Source organism: Equus quagga, chromosome 4, assembly GCF_021613505.1.
Source record: "Equus quagga isolate Etosha38 chromosome 4, UCLA_HA_Equagga_1.0, whole genome shotgun sequence".
In the NCBI taxonomy this organism is placed as follows: domain Eukaryota; kingdom Metazoa; phylum Chordata; class Mammalia; order Perissodactyla; family Equidae; genus Equus; species Equus quagga.
In genome coordinates, this window is record NC_060270.1 from 3,192,544 (window position 1) to 3,206,883 (window position 14,340).

Consider the following 14,340-nt stretch of genomic DNA (forward strand, 5'->3'; position numbering starts at 1 on the left):
ATATATCATATCTATGTCATTTGTACCAAAAAGGGATCCCATTCTTTGTTCAATAGGAAAGATATGAAAGAGTTTCTGAGATAGTGTGAAAGCACTTTTTAACCCAAACCAGTGTCTAGCTTTAAGAGATTTTAGTACAAAATGTATTATGTATTTTTTATTCTTAATTTTGTATAACATTGCACTGTCAATACATTCAATTTAAGGTATTTGTGAGTGACGAATTATTGGACAAAGTCAAATTGGTGTCTATAACCTCCTGAATAATCCTTCAGGTAATTATATATTTTAAAATAAAGCCCTTTAAAAGGAGCCTTTAATTCTCAAAATTATTTACAATATACTTAATATTCTTTGGTGTCTTTTTAAAAAGGACAACAGAGTGTATTCACGTTTCTTGATAAAGGGGCATCTGATGTAGAGGGACAGATACTGCAATCCAACACCAGTGGTCATGAAGCTTGGTTAATTTTTTTCTTCACCTGTTCTCTCACTGCAGTGATCAGCCGGAGGGGATACGATGGAGGCAAACACGATGCTGGTGACTGAGTTTGTTCTCACAGGACTGACAGAGCATCCAGGGCTGCAGGCCCCTCTGTTCCTGGTGTTCCTGCTCACCTACCTCACCACCATGGTGGACAACCTCGGACTGGCTGCTCTCATCTGGAAGGATCCACGTCTTCACAGCCCCATGTACTTATTCCTCAGCAGCTTGGCCTTTGCAGATGCTTGTTCTTCATCCTCCGTGACCCCCAGGATGCTTGTCAACATCTTAGACAACAGGCAAATGATATCCCTCTTTGAGTGCATGGCCCAATACTATTTCTTTGGTTCCAGTGCCACCACAGAATGTTTCCTCCTGGTGGTGATGGCCTATGACCGCTATGTAGCCATATGCAACCCCTTGCTTTATCCGGTGGTGATGTCCAGCAGACTCTGCGCTTTGCTGATAAGTATGTCTTATGTCATTGGTTTTCTGCACCCCATAGTTCATGTAGGACTATTATTTAGATTAACCTTCTGCAGGTCCAATGTAATACATTATTTCTACTGTGAAATCTTGCCACTATATTCAATGTCTTGCACTGACCCATCTATTAATGCATTGGTGGTTTTTATTTTTGCTGCTGTTATACAAGCTTTTACTTTTATGACTATCATAGAGTCTTATATGTGTGTCCTCTTTGCCATCCTGAAAAAGAAGTCTGCAAAGGGCAGGAGCAAAGCCTTCTCCACGTGCAGCGCCCACCTGCTCTCCGTGTCCTTGTTCTACGGTACCATATTCCTCATGTATGTGCGTCCTGGGTCTGATCCACATCAGTATCAGGATAAAATGTATTCCCTGCTCTCCACGATTATAATTCCCCTGCTAAACCCCTTTATTTACAGCCTAAGAAACAAGGAAGTCTTAGGTGCCCTGAGAAAAGTGTTAATTATTTTCCCCCTTGTGAAAGACTAAGGGTTTATTAACATAACAATTGAAGTGTGACAATTACACGCATATTTTGTATAAGTTGTTGTGTATCTATGCATTGGCAATAACTTTATGGCTGACTATTATTATGAATAATATGTTATTTGTAAAATATATAAATGTGATTTAAATGTATTATTACATCTTTAGCAAATTGCAGGAGTGCTTGATCATCTCTTAATTATGTAACTTAAATTGATTTTTTTCCTCAGAAAAACCGCGGGCTTTCTGTCTGGCCCTTCTGCTTCTTTGGCTTCCTGACTTTATGGCCTTGTGAATATCCTAGTGAAAAATAAAAGAAAAGATATCCCATATACACGACACGTTTGCCTCATCCCTCGCCTATTGTTTTTATTTGAAGAAATAAACGATTGTTGAGTCACAAAACCCAAAGCCCAAGGCAGGGCAGACCGGCTCCAGCGAGTGTGTCTGCGTCAAGTTTGCTCAGAGCCTGGTTCCTCTCTCTGCCTGGAGCTCTGCCTTCTGCCCTGGGGGCTCTTTCCAAGCACGTTGCCCCCCGTGGTTGCAGCATCTCAGTAAAGTTCTTGTCTGCATCTCTCTGCAGCCAAGGCCAGAGGCAAGGCTTTCTCATCTTTTTCTCATGTGCTGTAAGACTGTGCAGTCTTGACTCTACAATTGCTATATGTCAAATATAGACTTTCTCTGTCACCTTCATACCTTTATTATTTCTAGAAAAACTGTTACTAACTTGGGTGTCATCTAGTGGTAGATTATTATATTCTACATGGTTTTGTCAGCACATGCTGATAATAGCAGGACTGCCATCCATTGTCACAGTCCCCCTGGAGAAAAACAGTCACAGAAAGTTCCACAGTCAATGGAGATAATATTTTTACAAATATTAAACAATGGAAATTTAATTTCCCATTTTAACATGTTTCTTCTCATGGTACTCACAGTTGGAAAAAGCTAGCACTTGGGTTTTTAGCAATTCTTAAGAGTAGATTTTCTAGATTTATTTATTGTCTTCTTTGGTGTATCTTTCAACAAAGAAGGTGAAAGATGACTAGGGGGTCTTGAACTTGCTACTCTGTTAGAAGGAGGTCGTGTGGGAATAGGGAGAAGAGTCCACCTCTTCTGGGCCCAGGAGATTATGAGGGAGAAACAGAAGATGGCCATGGTAGGCAGGCATGAGGCAGTGTGTTTTCTATTGCTGTTGTACAAATTACCACAAATTTAGTGGCTTAAAACCACATAAATTTATTCTATAGTCATGCATGGCGTAATGATGTTTCCATCAAAGATGAATAGCATACACAACAGTGGCCCCATAAGATTAGCACCCTGTAGCCTAGGTATATGGCAAGCTATACCTTCTAGGCTTGTGTAAGTACACTCTGTGATGTTCACACAATGATGAAATTGCCTAACGACTCATTCTCAAAACGTATCTCTGTCGTTAAGCAACGCATGGTTTTATTACAGTTCTGTATTTCAGAAGTCTGACAGGGATCTCACTGGGCTAAAATCAAGGTGTCAGTAGGGCTGAATTCCTTTCTGTGGGCTCTGAGAGACAATCTGTTTCCTTTCCTTTTCCAGCTTCTAGAGGCTGCCTACAATCTTTGGCTGGTGGGCCCCTGCCTCCACTTTCAAAGCCGGCACTGTTGCATCTCTCTGTGCCTTTTATAGTCACGTCTTCCTTTGACACTGACTCTTCTATGGCCCTCTTTTGCTTTAAGGACCTTGTGATTACAATGGACCCACCCAGATAATCCAGGACAATCTCCCTACTTTAAAGTCAGCTGATTAGCAACTGTAATTCCATCCGTAATATTAATTCCCCTTTTCCATGTAACCTAATATATTCACAGGTTCACATCTTTGGGGGCTGTTATTTTGTCTATCACAGGTAGCCTTAGAAAAGAGGGACTTTTGCCTAGATTCCAATTAGGGCACTGGAAAGGAATCATTTCAGGCTTTTCTCCTTTCTTATCTGGCTACATCAAAATAAACTTGGTCCTATAGAGTATGAAGGCAGGAGAACATTGAAGTTTAGTTTTGGAGGCTGCTCCCCATTACTATGTTGCATGGCCAGGACCTGAAAATTCTTGGAGATGTCTGAGAGTAATCAGGAGACCCCATCCTGCAAAGGATGAGGTGTTTGCAGAGGGTGGGTTGGGGCGTGTAGATGGAGGGTGTAATAGATACCACATTGCTGAGAGGGGCAGAAAGCCCTGGAGGACAGTCAGGCCCTGTTCCATTGAAGAAAGAGTAGATCACAAGTTCCAACAGGCATTGACTTTGGCTGCAAAAGAAGATAAATGACCAGTCCAGAAGAGTCATAGGATATGAGTGGACAGAGAGTGGTAAATGATAATCAGAAGTGCAGAGTAGAAACTGTTAGCTGATCACCAAATCCACTTTCTTTTCATCCTAGACACATGCCTGCAGTCCTATGATTGAGTTTAGATTGGAAGTGGTAGACATCACTTACATTCTGGCTCACAAGGACCTCAGATTTGGAATCCTCTGTGAATTTTCCATTCTAGCATGACCCAGTGGAAAACACAAACACTGAAAGAAGTCAAGCATGGAAAATGCTTGAGTGACAAGTTGGGAAGAGTCTGGGACTCTGAATCATCAATGGGAGGAGAATAATCTTTCAGTTGGGAACATGTGCTTTATACTCATCGTAAGGGAGAACTAAACTTCTGTTACATCAATCCACTAAAATATTGGGGATTATCTCTAAATTCAGGTAGAGTTACTGTAAACAATATACACGTGCAAAGCAAAAAACCTTTCCAACTGTATACATTAATTATTGTGTCTATTTCTCAGTATAGGGACGTGGATATTTAGGCTTAAGAATTTTAGTTGTTATTCTATGTGCAATGAGAAGTTATTTTTAATTTTAAGTGGGCAGTGCATGTGCGTATATGGGGTAGTAGTGAAATGGTGTACATTTTATAAAAATGAGCCTGGTGTCAGTGTGGAAAATGGATTGGATGACTGTGTCAGCAGAAGCAGATGTGTAGTTAGGAGGTTATTTAATGAGCCCAGGCAAGACATGAATACATCCTGGATTTTAGGACCAACTGTACAGATAGAAAGAAATAATTGGATTTCAGACATCTTTAGTAGATAAAATCTAGAGACAATGGTCAAAACAATGGAAGTGAGGGAGAATTTAGTGCCACGGAGCTGTTCCCGGTTTATGACTTGCATAAATGCTTGTCTGGTGACCCTATTCCTTGAGACAGGGAACATGGGAAGATACCAGGTTTGGGGGGGCGTAGAGGAAGGTCTTAATTTCATATTTACACATGTTAATTCTAAGGTACCCTTGGGATTTCCAAATGGACAAGTCAAGTAGGTAGATGGGTAGTGGCATTATTAAAAGAAATAATAAGAAGAAAAACAAGCTTATTCTAAACTCCATTCAGTGACATTTTATTAACATGCCCCTACAGCGAACCCTGAGGACACAGCATGTCGTTTTAGTTGTTATAACGAGCTGTGTATGGATGGTTTGACAATTAGCTCACAATGCTCAGTAGAACAACTTTGACTTCACCCCACTGGGAATCTTTTGGAAGCATTAAGGGAATTTCAGAGTTTTTAAAGAATGGGTCTGCAAATAGAAGGAAGAAATGCCATCTCCTTCCAATTTGTAGTTTCCAAGGAAAATCAATGCATAAATTATACTGCTTCCTTTCTGTACTTTCTGTGTTACTTCGAGAAAACCAGCACATTCCCAGTTCCCCATGTTCTACAGGAACTGGGTAAGAGTGCAGAGGTTTTGATAAAGTTCATTATTATAGCATTGTAATTTGTCTGTATAACATCAAAACTTCTAGGTAAGAAATTAAAATTATAGATAGGCTTTTTTCTTTTTGAAATCAGCAACAGAAATCTGGACAAACAGAAGTACGTATTTGTCTGAACATGTATATTCAGTTAGAATTTTTACTGTGTAGATACATTTATTGGGAAGTTTTTAAATAATAAAACTTCATTAATGGAAGAATGAAAAATTAAAAATTAATAAGAAAAATTCAGAGTTTATTTTATAATGTGAAGTTTTCTTAATTGAGTTGTGCAGCTGTGCATAGCTAAAAGCTGTGCAACTAAAATCTATCTTATTTGTAATTTTTTAGAATGGGAAATTCTGGCTTACGGTTTGTGGCTGAGTACGATAAAAAAATCTTAAATTTTATGGAATCATGAGAATATGGGCTAAAGTCACAGAGAGCAACTTCAAAAGACTCCTTGGGTTATCTGTCATATAACTCATGAGAAAAAACTCACAAAGCTTACTGATTCTTGGCTAAATTATACATTACAGGAATTAAAACTAAGAATAGCAAGAATTTGGTTTATTTAAGGTTATAAAGAAAGTTGGGCCAGTTTATGGAGGGTAAAACTCTCTTAAGGTTCTAATTTTCAACTAATGTTTTTGCCTGTGTTGTACATACTAGGCTCCCTGTGGGTATATATTTAAAAGTAAAAAGTCTAAAACTCATTCTTCCTTTATTTTTATTGAAGATAGGATAATATCTCATGAGCTTTTCTTCTCCTGATGATTGATTTTTAGGAAAAGAGCTCTATTCATATTTATAAATTAGACAAACCCAGCTTTTCTAATATATTCTCATAGTAAAAATTTTTTGTGTTCTGTAACTATCAAGAGGTATGACTATAAAAATATGAAAATATTTTTCATGCATGGAAATACCACAACAATCTGTTTACCTAAATGGATTTATTTTTATTTTCAAGATAATCTAAAGGAATCCATATTCACCAGAAAAATCCTTTTTGGAGTTCTTTCAGAGACTATTTATATGACGAAGAAAAATCAATGTCATTACTTCATGCAAACATCAAATATTAAATTTACAACAGTGACAAAACAATAAGTATACAGGAATAAATTTAACAACAAAATTACTGAAATTCCAGAAAAAAAGCCTCTAAAAAACTCTGTTACTCTATTTGATTCCTTACCTTATACAATTACAGGAAACCTTGGAATATTAAAAAAAAATCACGTCTACTCTCAATGGTCAAAAGTTGGCTTCCATTGATAATACCTAAAAGAAAATGCTAATTTCTCTGAAGGCTGTTTGTGAATTTAACTGATATTTATCCGCAAAAATTTAGAGATGATTACGTCCTAATTTTATATTGGAATTTTCAGTGCCAAAACATCTCCTTAAAAAGGCAATAATAGGATTTCAGAGTTCTTTTTTCCTGTCTCCATTACTAACATGTTGGTGACCATTCTCTCACACCTCTTTTAAATGTGTATACAGATGCATACACACATATGAGTCACTTACACAATTTTAGGTGAAAGGAGTCATAACATACATGCTGTTTTTCTCATGGAACTCTGATTTTGATTTCCCCGCTCCTCCACTTCCCTCATTCCTACCTCTGCTCCCTTCCCAGGAAAATCAGTGCTATAAACTCAGTGTCTATTATCCACTTGTTTTTCCATGTAAAAGAGAGATTTCAAATGCATTGCTTGTTTTATAATAATGAGATCATATTTTTCATACTTCTTTGTGTCTTACTCTTCTCAGATAACTATACAATGTGGAAATTCCAAAATCAAAATCAGGTAGAATCGCTCTTTTTAAGGGCTGCATTATATTCCATTATAGGAATGTTCTGAGATTCACTCATCATTTCACTGTTGATGCATCTGGCCTTCACTACCTTGAACAATAATGTACTCAGCAGTCTGTGTATATTTATCCTTGTGCAGTGGCACTTTTATTTCTAGGGTATAGCTGAAAGACAATGGTAGATGAAAGGGTGTATATAATTAAAAAAACTAAATGGGATCATATAAAATCGCATTTCAAAAAGGCTGTTGCAGTTCATATTTCCAAAGGTACCACTGTTCTTTCCTCATTCAGAGTATTTTTGTTCATTTTAATTTCTGCTAGTCTGATAGTGGAGAAAGGAGGTACCTCTGTGTGTGTGTCCATGCATGTGCACGTGTGTATCTATAACATGCAGAAATTTAGGCATCTTTTCATTTTATTTATTGGCCATTTTGCTTTGTTCACTGACGCGTGCTAATCGTGTCCTTCACTCATTCTTCGTTCCGGTTGTTAGCCTTTTCCTTATCTATTTTCAACAGTTATTTTTGTATTACAGATATAAATCTATATCTTTCCTATACATGGCAAAATATATTTCCCAACCTATTATATGCCCTTTGACTCTCTTAGACATTCTTTTGCTATGCATTAAAATTATATGTTAACTATGTTTTTCTTCTTCTCCCCAAAGCCCCCCAGTCCATTGCTGTATATTCTAGTTGTGGGTCCTTCTGGCTGTGCTGTGTGGGACGTTGCCTCAGCATGGCCTGAGGAGCGGTGCCAGGTCGGGGCCCAGGACCCAAACCGGGGAAACCCTGGGCCGTCAAAGCGGAGTGCACAAACTTAAATCACCTGGCCGCAGGGCTGGCCCCGGTAGCTATGATTTTATACTGGCTTTCTTCTCTGGGATAAGGATTTCTCTAATCTCTGTGTCACATTATTGCCTCCTAAATTTCTCAGAAAATATCTACGGTGTAGGGCAGGAACTTAATCTTACTTACTTCCAGACAGACAGCCAACAGTGTCAGAACAATCCATTAAATCAATCATCCTTTTCCTACTGAATTGAAATGTCATATTTGTCTCGTGCCACATTCTGTATATACTGGAATTGATTTCTGAGCTATCTGTTCTATTGTACTGGCCCTCTTGTCTTTTCTTATGCCATTATCTTAATGTTTTGATTATCATATCTCTGTATTATATAGCTGCTAAGGTACTCTGACTACTTTTACTATTTATTTTTTTCTTGGGGAAAGTGGGAATTATTTTCTTTTATATGAATTTTAAGATGAGTGTACACAGTTCTAAACACTGCCTCTAACTCCTGTGAGGTTGAAAGGGATTTACATTAAATTTTCTTGTCACTTTAGGAGAATATTATTTTAAAGCATTTTATTATGGATAATTTTATGTGTAAAAAACAGACAAATGAAGGTAAAAATTAAGGACTACTAATTGAATGAGAAGTGCCTCCTATGAATATGTTAGTCACATAAAAAATTCAGTTTTTGTGATTATTTTGTGAATGTTTCCTCACTTATTCTTTTATTTTAGTGATTGGCCAGGTTGGAAATGTCAGAAGAAAACACGACGCTGGTGACCGAGTTTGTTCTCACAGGACTGACAGAGCGTCCAGGGCTGCAGGCCCCTCTGTTCCTGGTGTTCCTGCTCACCTACCTCACCACCATGGTGGGCAACCTCGGACTGGCTGCTCTCATCTGGAAGGATGCCCGTCTTCACAGCCCCATGTACTTATTCCTCGGCAGCTTGGCCTTTGCAGATGCTTGTTCTTCGTCCTCAGTGACCCCCAGGATGCTTATAAATTTTTTATCTAAGAATCATGTGATACCTCTCCTTGACTGCTGGGCCCAATTTTACTTTTTTGGTTTCAGTGCCACCACAGAATGTTTCCTCCTGGTGGTGATGGCCTATGACCGCTATGTAGCCATATGCAACCCCTTGCTTTATCTGGTGGCAATGTCCAGCAGACTCTGCGCTTGGCTGATAAGTATGTCTTATGTCATTGGTTTTCTACATTCAGCAATTCATGTGGGTTTGTTATTTAGATTAACTTTCTGCAAGTCCAATGTAATACATTATTTCTACTGTGAAATTTTACAACTGTTCAGAATTTCTTGTACTGATCCTACAGTTAATACTCTTCTGGTTTTAATCTTTTCAGCCTTTATACAAGTCTTCACTTTTATGACCATCATGGTCTCTTACTCCTGTGTCCTGTTTGCCATCCTGAAACAGAAGTCTGCAAAGGGCAGGAGCAAAGCCTTCTCCACGTGCAGCGCCCACCTGCTCTCCGTCTCCTTGTTCTACGGCACTCTCTTCCTCACGTACGTGCGTCCTGGGTCTGGCCCAGCTGAAGACCATGACAAAATGTTTTCTTTATTTTACACGATAATAATTCCTCTACTTAATCCTTTTATTTACTGTCTGAGGAACAAAGAGGTTATAAGTGCCTTGAGAAAAATAATGAAGAAATAAATAGCTGCCAGATAATTTTCAAACTGTTTCTTCAAAGCTACTGAAACCAGCCCAAGTCATACAGATTAGCCATGCCTCTGCCATTGCACCAGAGGGCCCGCGGTCAGGGCGGTCCATGAGCTGCACGTGCAGGAGCCCAGCCTCCTATTGTGTTTTCTTGGATGTGGGTCCAGTGAGAGTTTGGTAGCATTACCCATAACTAGCTTATTTAGAAACATTGTGCCCCATTTTTATCTGAGCATGTAGCTTTTGCAAATTAACTATTTTCTAGCAACTTCCAAAATTCCAGGTAGTAATTGAGAATTTTACTGAGAAATAGCCGTAACTGAGGCTGGCCTGTAGGGTTAGTCATTTGGTTCATCAGTGAGCCCAGCCCACCGCTGTGGACCTGCAAGTTAATAAGGCTGTGTTGTTCTCTGCCATACACAGTAACTCCGGGCAGATTGATGAAAATAACATTCTGCCTCTTCGTAGAATATACTCCTGTGAAGAAATGTGCTGTTTAGTGATAAAAGTCAGGAAAAAGTGAAAAGTTCTAAAAAAATTGGTGGATCTTAGGAAGAAAAATGGAAGCTGGCGTGAATTAAAGAAAGGAGCATCAAAATTAATCACGGCTTATATTTATAACTCCACATACTATTTTTATCAGAATATTGCATGTAGCACGATATTCAATAATTTATACATTTAGGAATATTTGAGTATAATAAAAAGCAATTTCAGAGATCAGTCCTGTGAACGCGTGTCTGTTCCTATCAGCTTTAGCAGGAGCTGACCGAGTAGAGGCAAGGAGCCTGGATGAGAGGCGAGAACCTGGGTTAGTTTATACACGTGGGTGAAGACGCGCATGGGCGAATTCTATACCACTAATTTACTTCCAATTCAGGGACATGATCACTTAAAAATATGTATATTCCAATTTGTTTTAGAATCCTTGTATAGACATACATGATTCAACTCCTCTTTTAGCAAAACAATTATATTCCTTGGACAATCTGTGTTTTTAAAAAATATTCATTTAGGAAAAATAATTATATGAAATGAGAATTATGTTTAAGCTGTTGAAGAATAAAAATATACCCATTGTTCTAGTATTTTTAAAACACTTTAGCCCTTGTTGAGTCAATAGTTTCAACAAATAGACTAAAAATATCCAAGAATTTAGGCATAAGATAAATTTTTTTATCACTTAAATGCATTTATCATATAAACATTATCGGAAAAAGTCAACTTATTTGTATGGTCTCAAGATTAATTCCAATTGAGCCTCAATAACAAAATTTCTTTTAAAATTATCCCTCATGATTAAATTTATTCTGTTTAAAAAGTATCCATACTTGCAGGTGACCTTTAGCAATTTTACAGCCTTTGTGGCTCATTTTGCAAACACTATAAGCTAGATCTGTTTCCTTAACATTTTTCTTTTTGAGTAAAACCATTTTTCTATAATTTACTATTGGTCTTTTTAAAGTAATCCCATAAATACTTCTTATTACCTGTAAAAGTAAATCCATTTATTCCTTAAGATACATGGTATAAAATGTTTTATTTGGAGTATTTGCAAAAAACAACTGTTTTACAATTTTTACACTCTTTTGCTATCTTTATAATTGTACTATCTTTATCATGGAATACACGATTTTATCAGAATTATTCTCTGTAAAATCCCAGCTATCTTATTACCTTGGAAATAAAGAGTTACAAACTGAACCGCAGTCCTTTCCTCCAGTCTGAGGGCTCCCTGAGGAACTGACATTTAGACAGAGTTGCAACGTCAACTCAAGATATGCATCAACTTGGGAGGAATTAGATTCTTGCTGGGTCAGTATGAACTGACCGCTGCCCCGAAACATTCCTAAGTATGTTGTACGTCAAGTATGTAAAGGTTGTTGATTGTGTAGCCTGTATTTTATGGAATGCAGCTGCACTAAAAAATGGACTTAAGGCAAACAGGCTTCTAGGTGCTAGGTGACAAGCAAGTTACTTAAGTAGAGAGATCGTCGAGCCTGCACCTTCCCTGTGCTGAGCGCTCTGTACTTATGTAAGTTTGCATCCAGAGACTGAGTTTGGAAGCTGTGTCTGGGTACCCATAGCCTCTGTCATCTGTTGCTCTTTCCCCTGTTGGGCATTCTTGCTTAAGGCTAAGTGAACCTAAGTAATAAAACTGGGTCAATAAACACTGGATAAGTCTATTGCATCTTGTGCCTTGATTATCATTCTACATCTGAAGTCTACTACAGTGGTCTTATTAAATGGCTCATGCCCAGAAGGATGGGAAGGGAGGATCTTTTGAGACTTTGGTGCTGTGACAACTGTAAACTAATCCTTGGTTTGATGTAGTGGAAGTTTTTTGGGGCAAATTATGGAGGACAAATCTTGTCAATGGAGTTTAGATGATATCGCTTCCAACCTCTAGGATTTAGCAAAATGAGTTAGTAAACAAAGGCAAATAGGGAAAATGGCTAGAACCATTGCTTGTTTGTTATTAATGGCATTAACAAAACGGAAATTCTATCAGGAGAACACAAAGAAATAGACTGACTTAGGAGAGATGAGTCAATACACAAAATAGAAGACGAGTCATGAGATATTTCACTGGGATCCTCCAGATATTACATTTACCTGGTCAACTAGAAGTCAACATACTCATTATCCAAGAGGGATAAGGCCAGGGGACTACAGAAACAGGGGGGTACTGTTAAATAATTGGGACATCTTGCCAACAAATAAACACTAGAAACCTGATGAGTTTTTGTTAGCCTGGATACTCAGACTGCGTGATCAAGGGCGTGATAGTTTAATAGTGGGGAATCCACTGAGTCTGACAGAGGGAATTAAACGGCCTGACTCCTGTGGACTTCAGTATACATTTCTCATTCCAAATAATGATACACCATGGTTAAGGGAGAAATCTAACAAGTTTGCACCGACAAAGGTACTTGTCTAGTTCTTTCACTTGGTAGTAAATGAAAGATCCCTGCATAAATAGTAGAAATGTTCTAACTGCAGGTGCTTTAGATCACGTATAGATAAACCTTACAATCACTCAATGAAAAATGCCTCTAAAGCAAACTACGATAAATTCAGGGATAAGGACAGTTCACCATGCTTGGTCCCCTTACGTAATCTTTCTCGTAGGAGAACAGAACGACATAGAGACAGCCATGGCAAACTTATCAGCAAGCTCCTGCTCCTGGGGCTCAATGATGGAAAAAAAGTCTGTGCTTTTCAAAAGAAAAGAAGTGACCAAAGATGGCCTAGCTACATGGAATTATTTTGGTGGCTAATGAAAGTATGGTGAAAAAGAAATAAATTGGTGAAGGTGCTGTGCTATACAAAATTTGATGATGAAGTTTTACTGGCTAGGAGGTGGAAAACTCCTGGTAGTTTGGGCGACTGCGCTTGCCTTGCTGAGAAGACCGTGGTAAATTTGCTCTGTTTACACCTGCTCGGAATGTGTCAAAGGGTATAGGGAAAACACAGTGAGTGAGTAAGGTGCAGGGACACTCCACTGGTTAAGGCAACAGAATAAAAGGGAGTTGCAATCTGCTTGCAAAATTTCAGCAAGGGAATCTGAAGATGGATGATTGGTTTAAGTTGAATGGCTTTAGGGTGGTGCAAGTGGCTTTCTGGGATTAACAGAAACTGGGACACAGTACATGGTGATGTCAGCAAGACACAGAGAAGGCAACATCAGAGGGCCAAAGACAAAACTTTGAGGGTAATGTGATGCTCTGGTAGTAGGTATCGGGGTTCTATTAACTTACAAACTTGGAAATGTGAAAGTAAGAACATCCTATCGAAAGGAACGTTTTGTCAGATTTGAAATGTTGTGACGATGGAGGGCTCTGTCAACGCTTGCCGATTTCTAACCAGGTGTTAGTCAAGTCTGCCCCCACCTTTTCTAATCTGACACGCAAATGAGAACCTTTAGAATTGTGCAAAGTCTCCTCTGTAGTGGATATTAGGCGATGCCAAACCCTTGGAGGACAACAATAAATTTCTGTTTTGATTTAAAGGTGGTAGAAATAGGGACATTAATCCTCATTGGCTAATTATATAAAAGTTCTGTCTGGTCTCTAAGAAAAAAGATAGTTCATGGAGATTATCCACGCTGACTGAGTACTAAATAGTTCTACTGAGAGATTTCTCTGTACCAGGGATGGCGACAGCTGTTCACGAAGTACAGTGAGCTGAAGGTGGCTGCTGTGCTACCATGGAATTGGCCAAGGACTTGTGTTGTTATTCTAATTTTAGAAGAAATTCAAACAATGTTCTTTCATCTGGAAAAGGCTCCAACACATGTTTGAGATAGTTAATCACTCCAGTGTAGACATACACCTCGGTTAGATAAGATACAGATTTGATTCCTATAAAGAGCAAGCTAGGTCATTATGTGGAAAATACTATGATAATTTATCTCTCAGAGCAGTATGACGCCTAGGAACTAAGAACTGTGGTGACACACAAGATTAATCCAAAATCACTAATCTATCCAGCTACAACATAGGGCCTTGCCCAGTCCATAAAATCTGGGAGAACAAGCTGACCTGGGACCACAGTAGATATTCTAAACATAACATGAAACAAATTACTGTCTTTGCAGACCCTCTAGATAAGAAGAGGGCTACTTGTGTGTTGGTGAGTGTGTATACTGCCCTTGAGCATTTTATTAAGCCCTATATTGAGTTTCTAGAAAGAAATACGAATTTCAATGGAGTTGGGAAAACAGAAAAACTTTAGAGACTTATAATCTGAGCCCAAACAGTCTCTTTGGAACTGTATCAT

The 14,340-nt window shown here is 38.4% G+C and overlaps 2 protein-coding genes across 2 annotated transcripts; both read left to right on the top strand.

The window, feature by feature from the left end:
- The first annotated feature begins 520 nt into the window (after nucleotides 1-520).
- LOC124238117 (olfactory receptor 5AC1-like) lies at nucleotides 521-1,459 on the top strand. The gene has a single exon (XM_046658704.1). It carries the CDS (start codon nucleotides 521-523, stop codon nucleotides 1,457-1,459), a length of 939 nt encoding a protein of 312 aa, XP_046514660.1.
- Nucleotides 1,460-8,619: 7,160 nt separating this feature from the next.
- Nucleotides 8,620-9,552, top strand: LOC124238474 (olfactory receptor 5AC1-like). The gene has a single exon (XM_046659461.1). The coding sequence runs from the start codon at nucleotides 8,629-8,631 to the stop codon at nucleotides 9,550-9,552; it is 924 nt and encodes a 307-aa protein (XP_046515417.1). The 5' UTR covers nucleotides 8,620-8,628.
- Nucleotides 9,553-14,340: the final 4,788 nt, after the last annotated feature.

Bases quoted from the DNA above. Each gene is read 5' to 3' on its own strand.
- LOC124238474 (XM_046659461.1), top strand. From the start codon at position 8,629: ATGTCAGAAGAAAACACGACGCTGGTGACCGAGTTTGTTCTCACAGGA.
- LOC124238117 (XM_046658704.1), top strand. From the start codon at position 521: ATGGAGGCAAACACGATGCTGGTGACTGAGTTTGTTCTCACAGGACTG.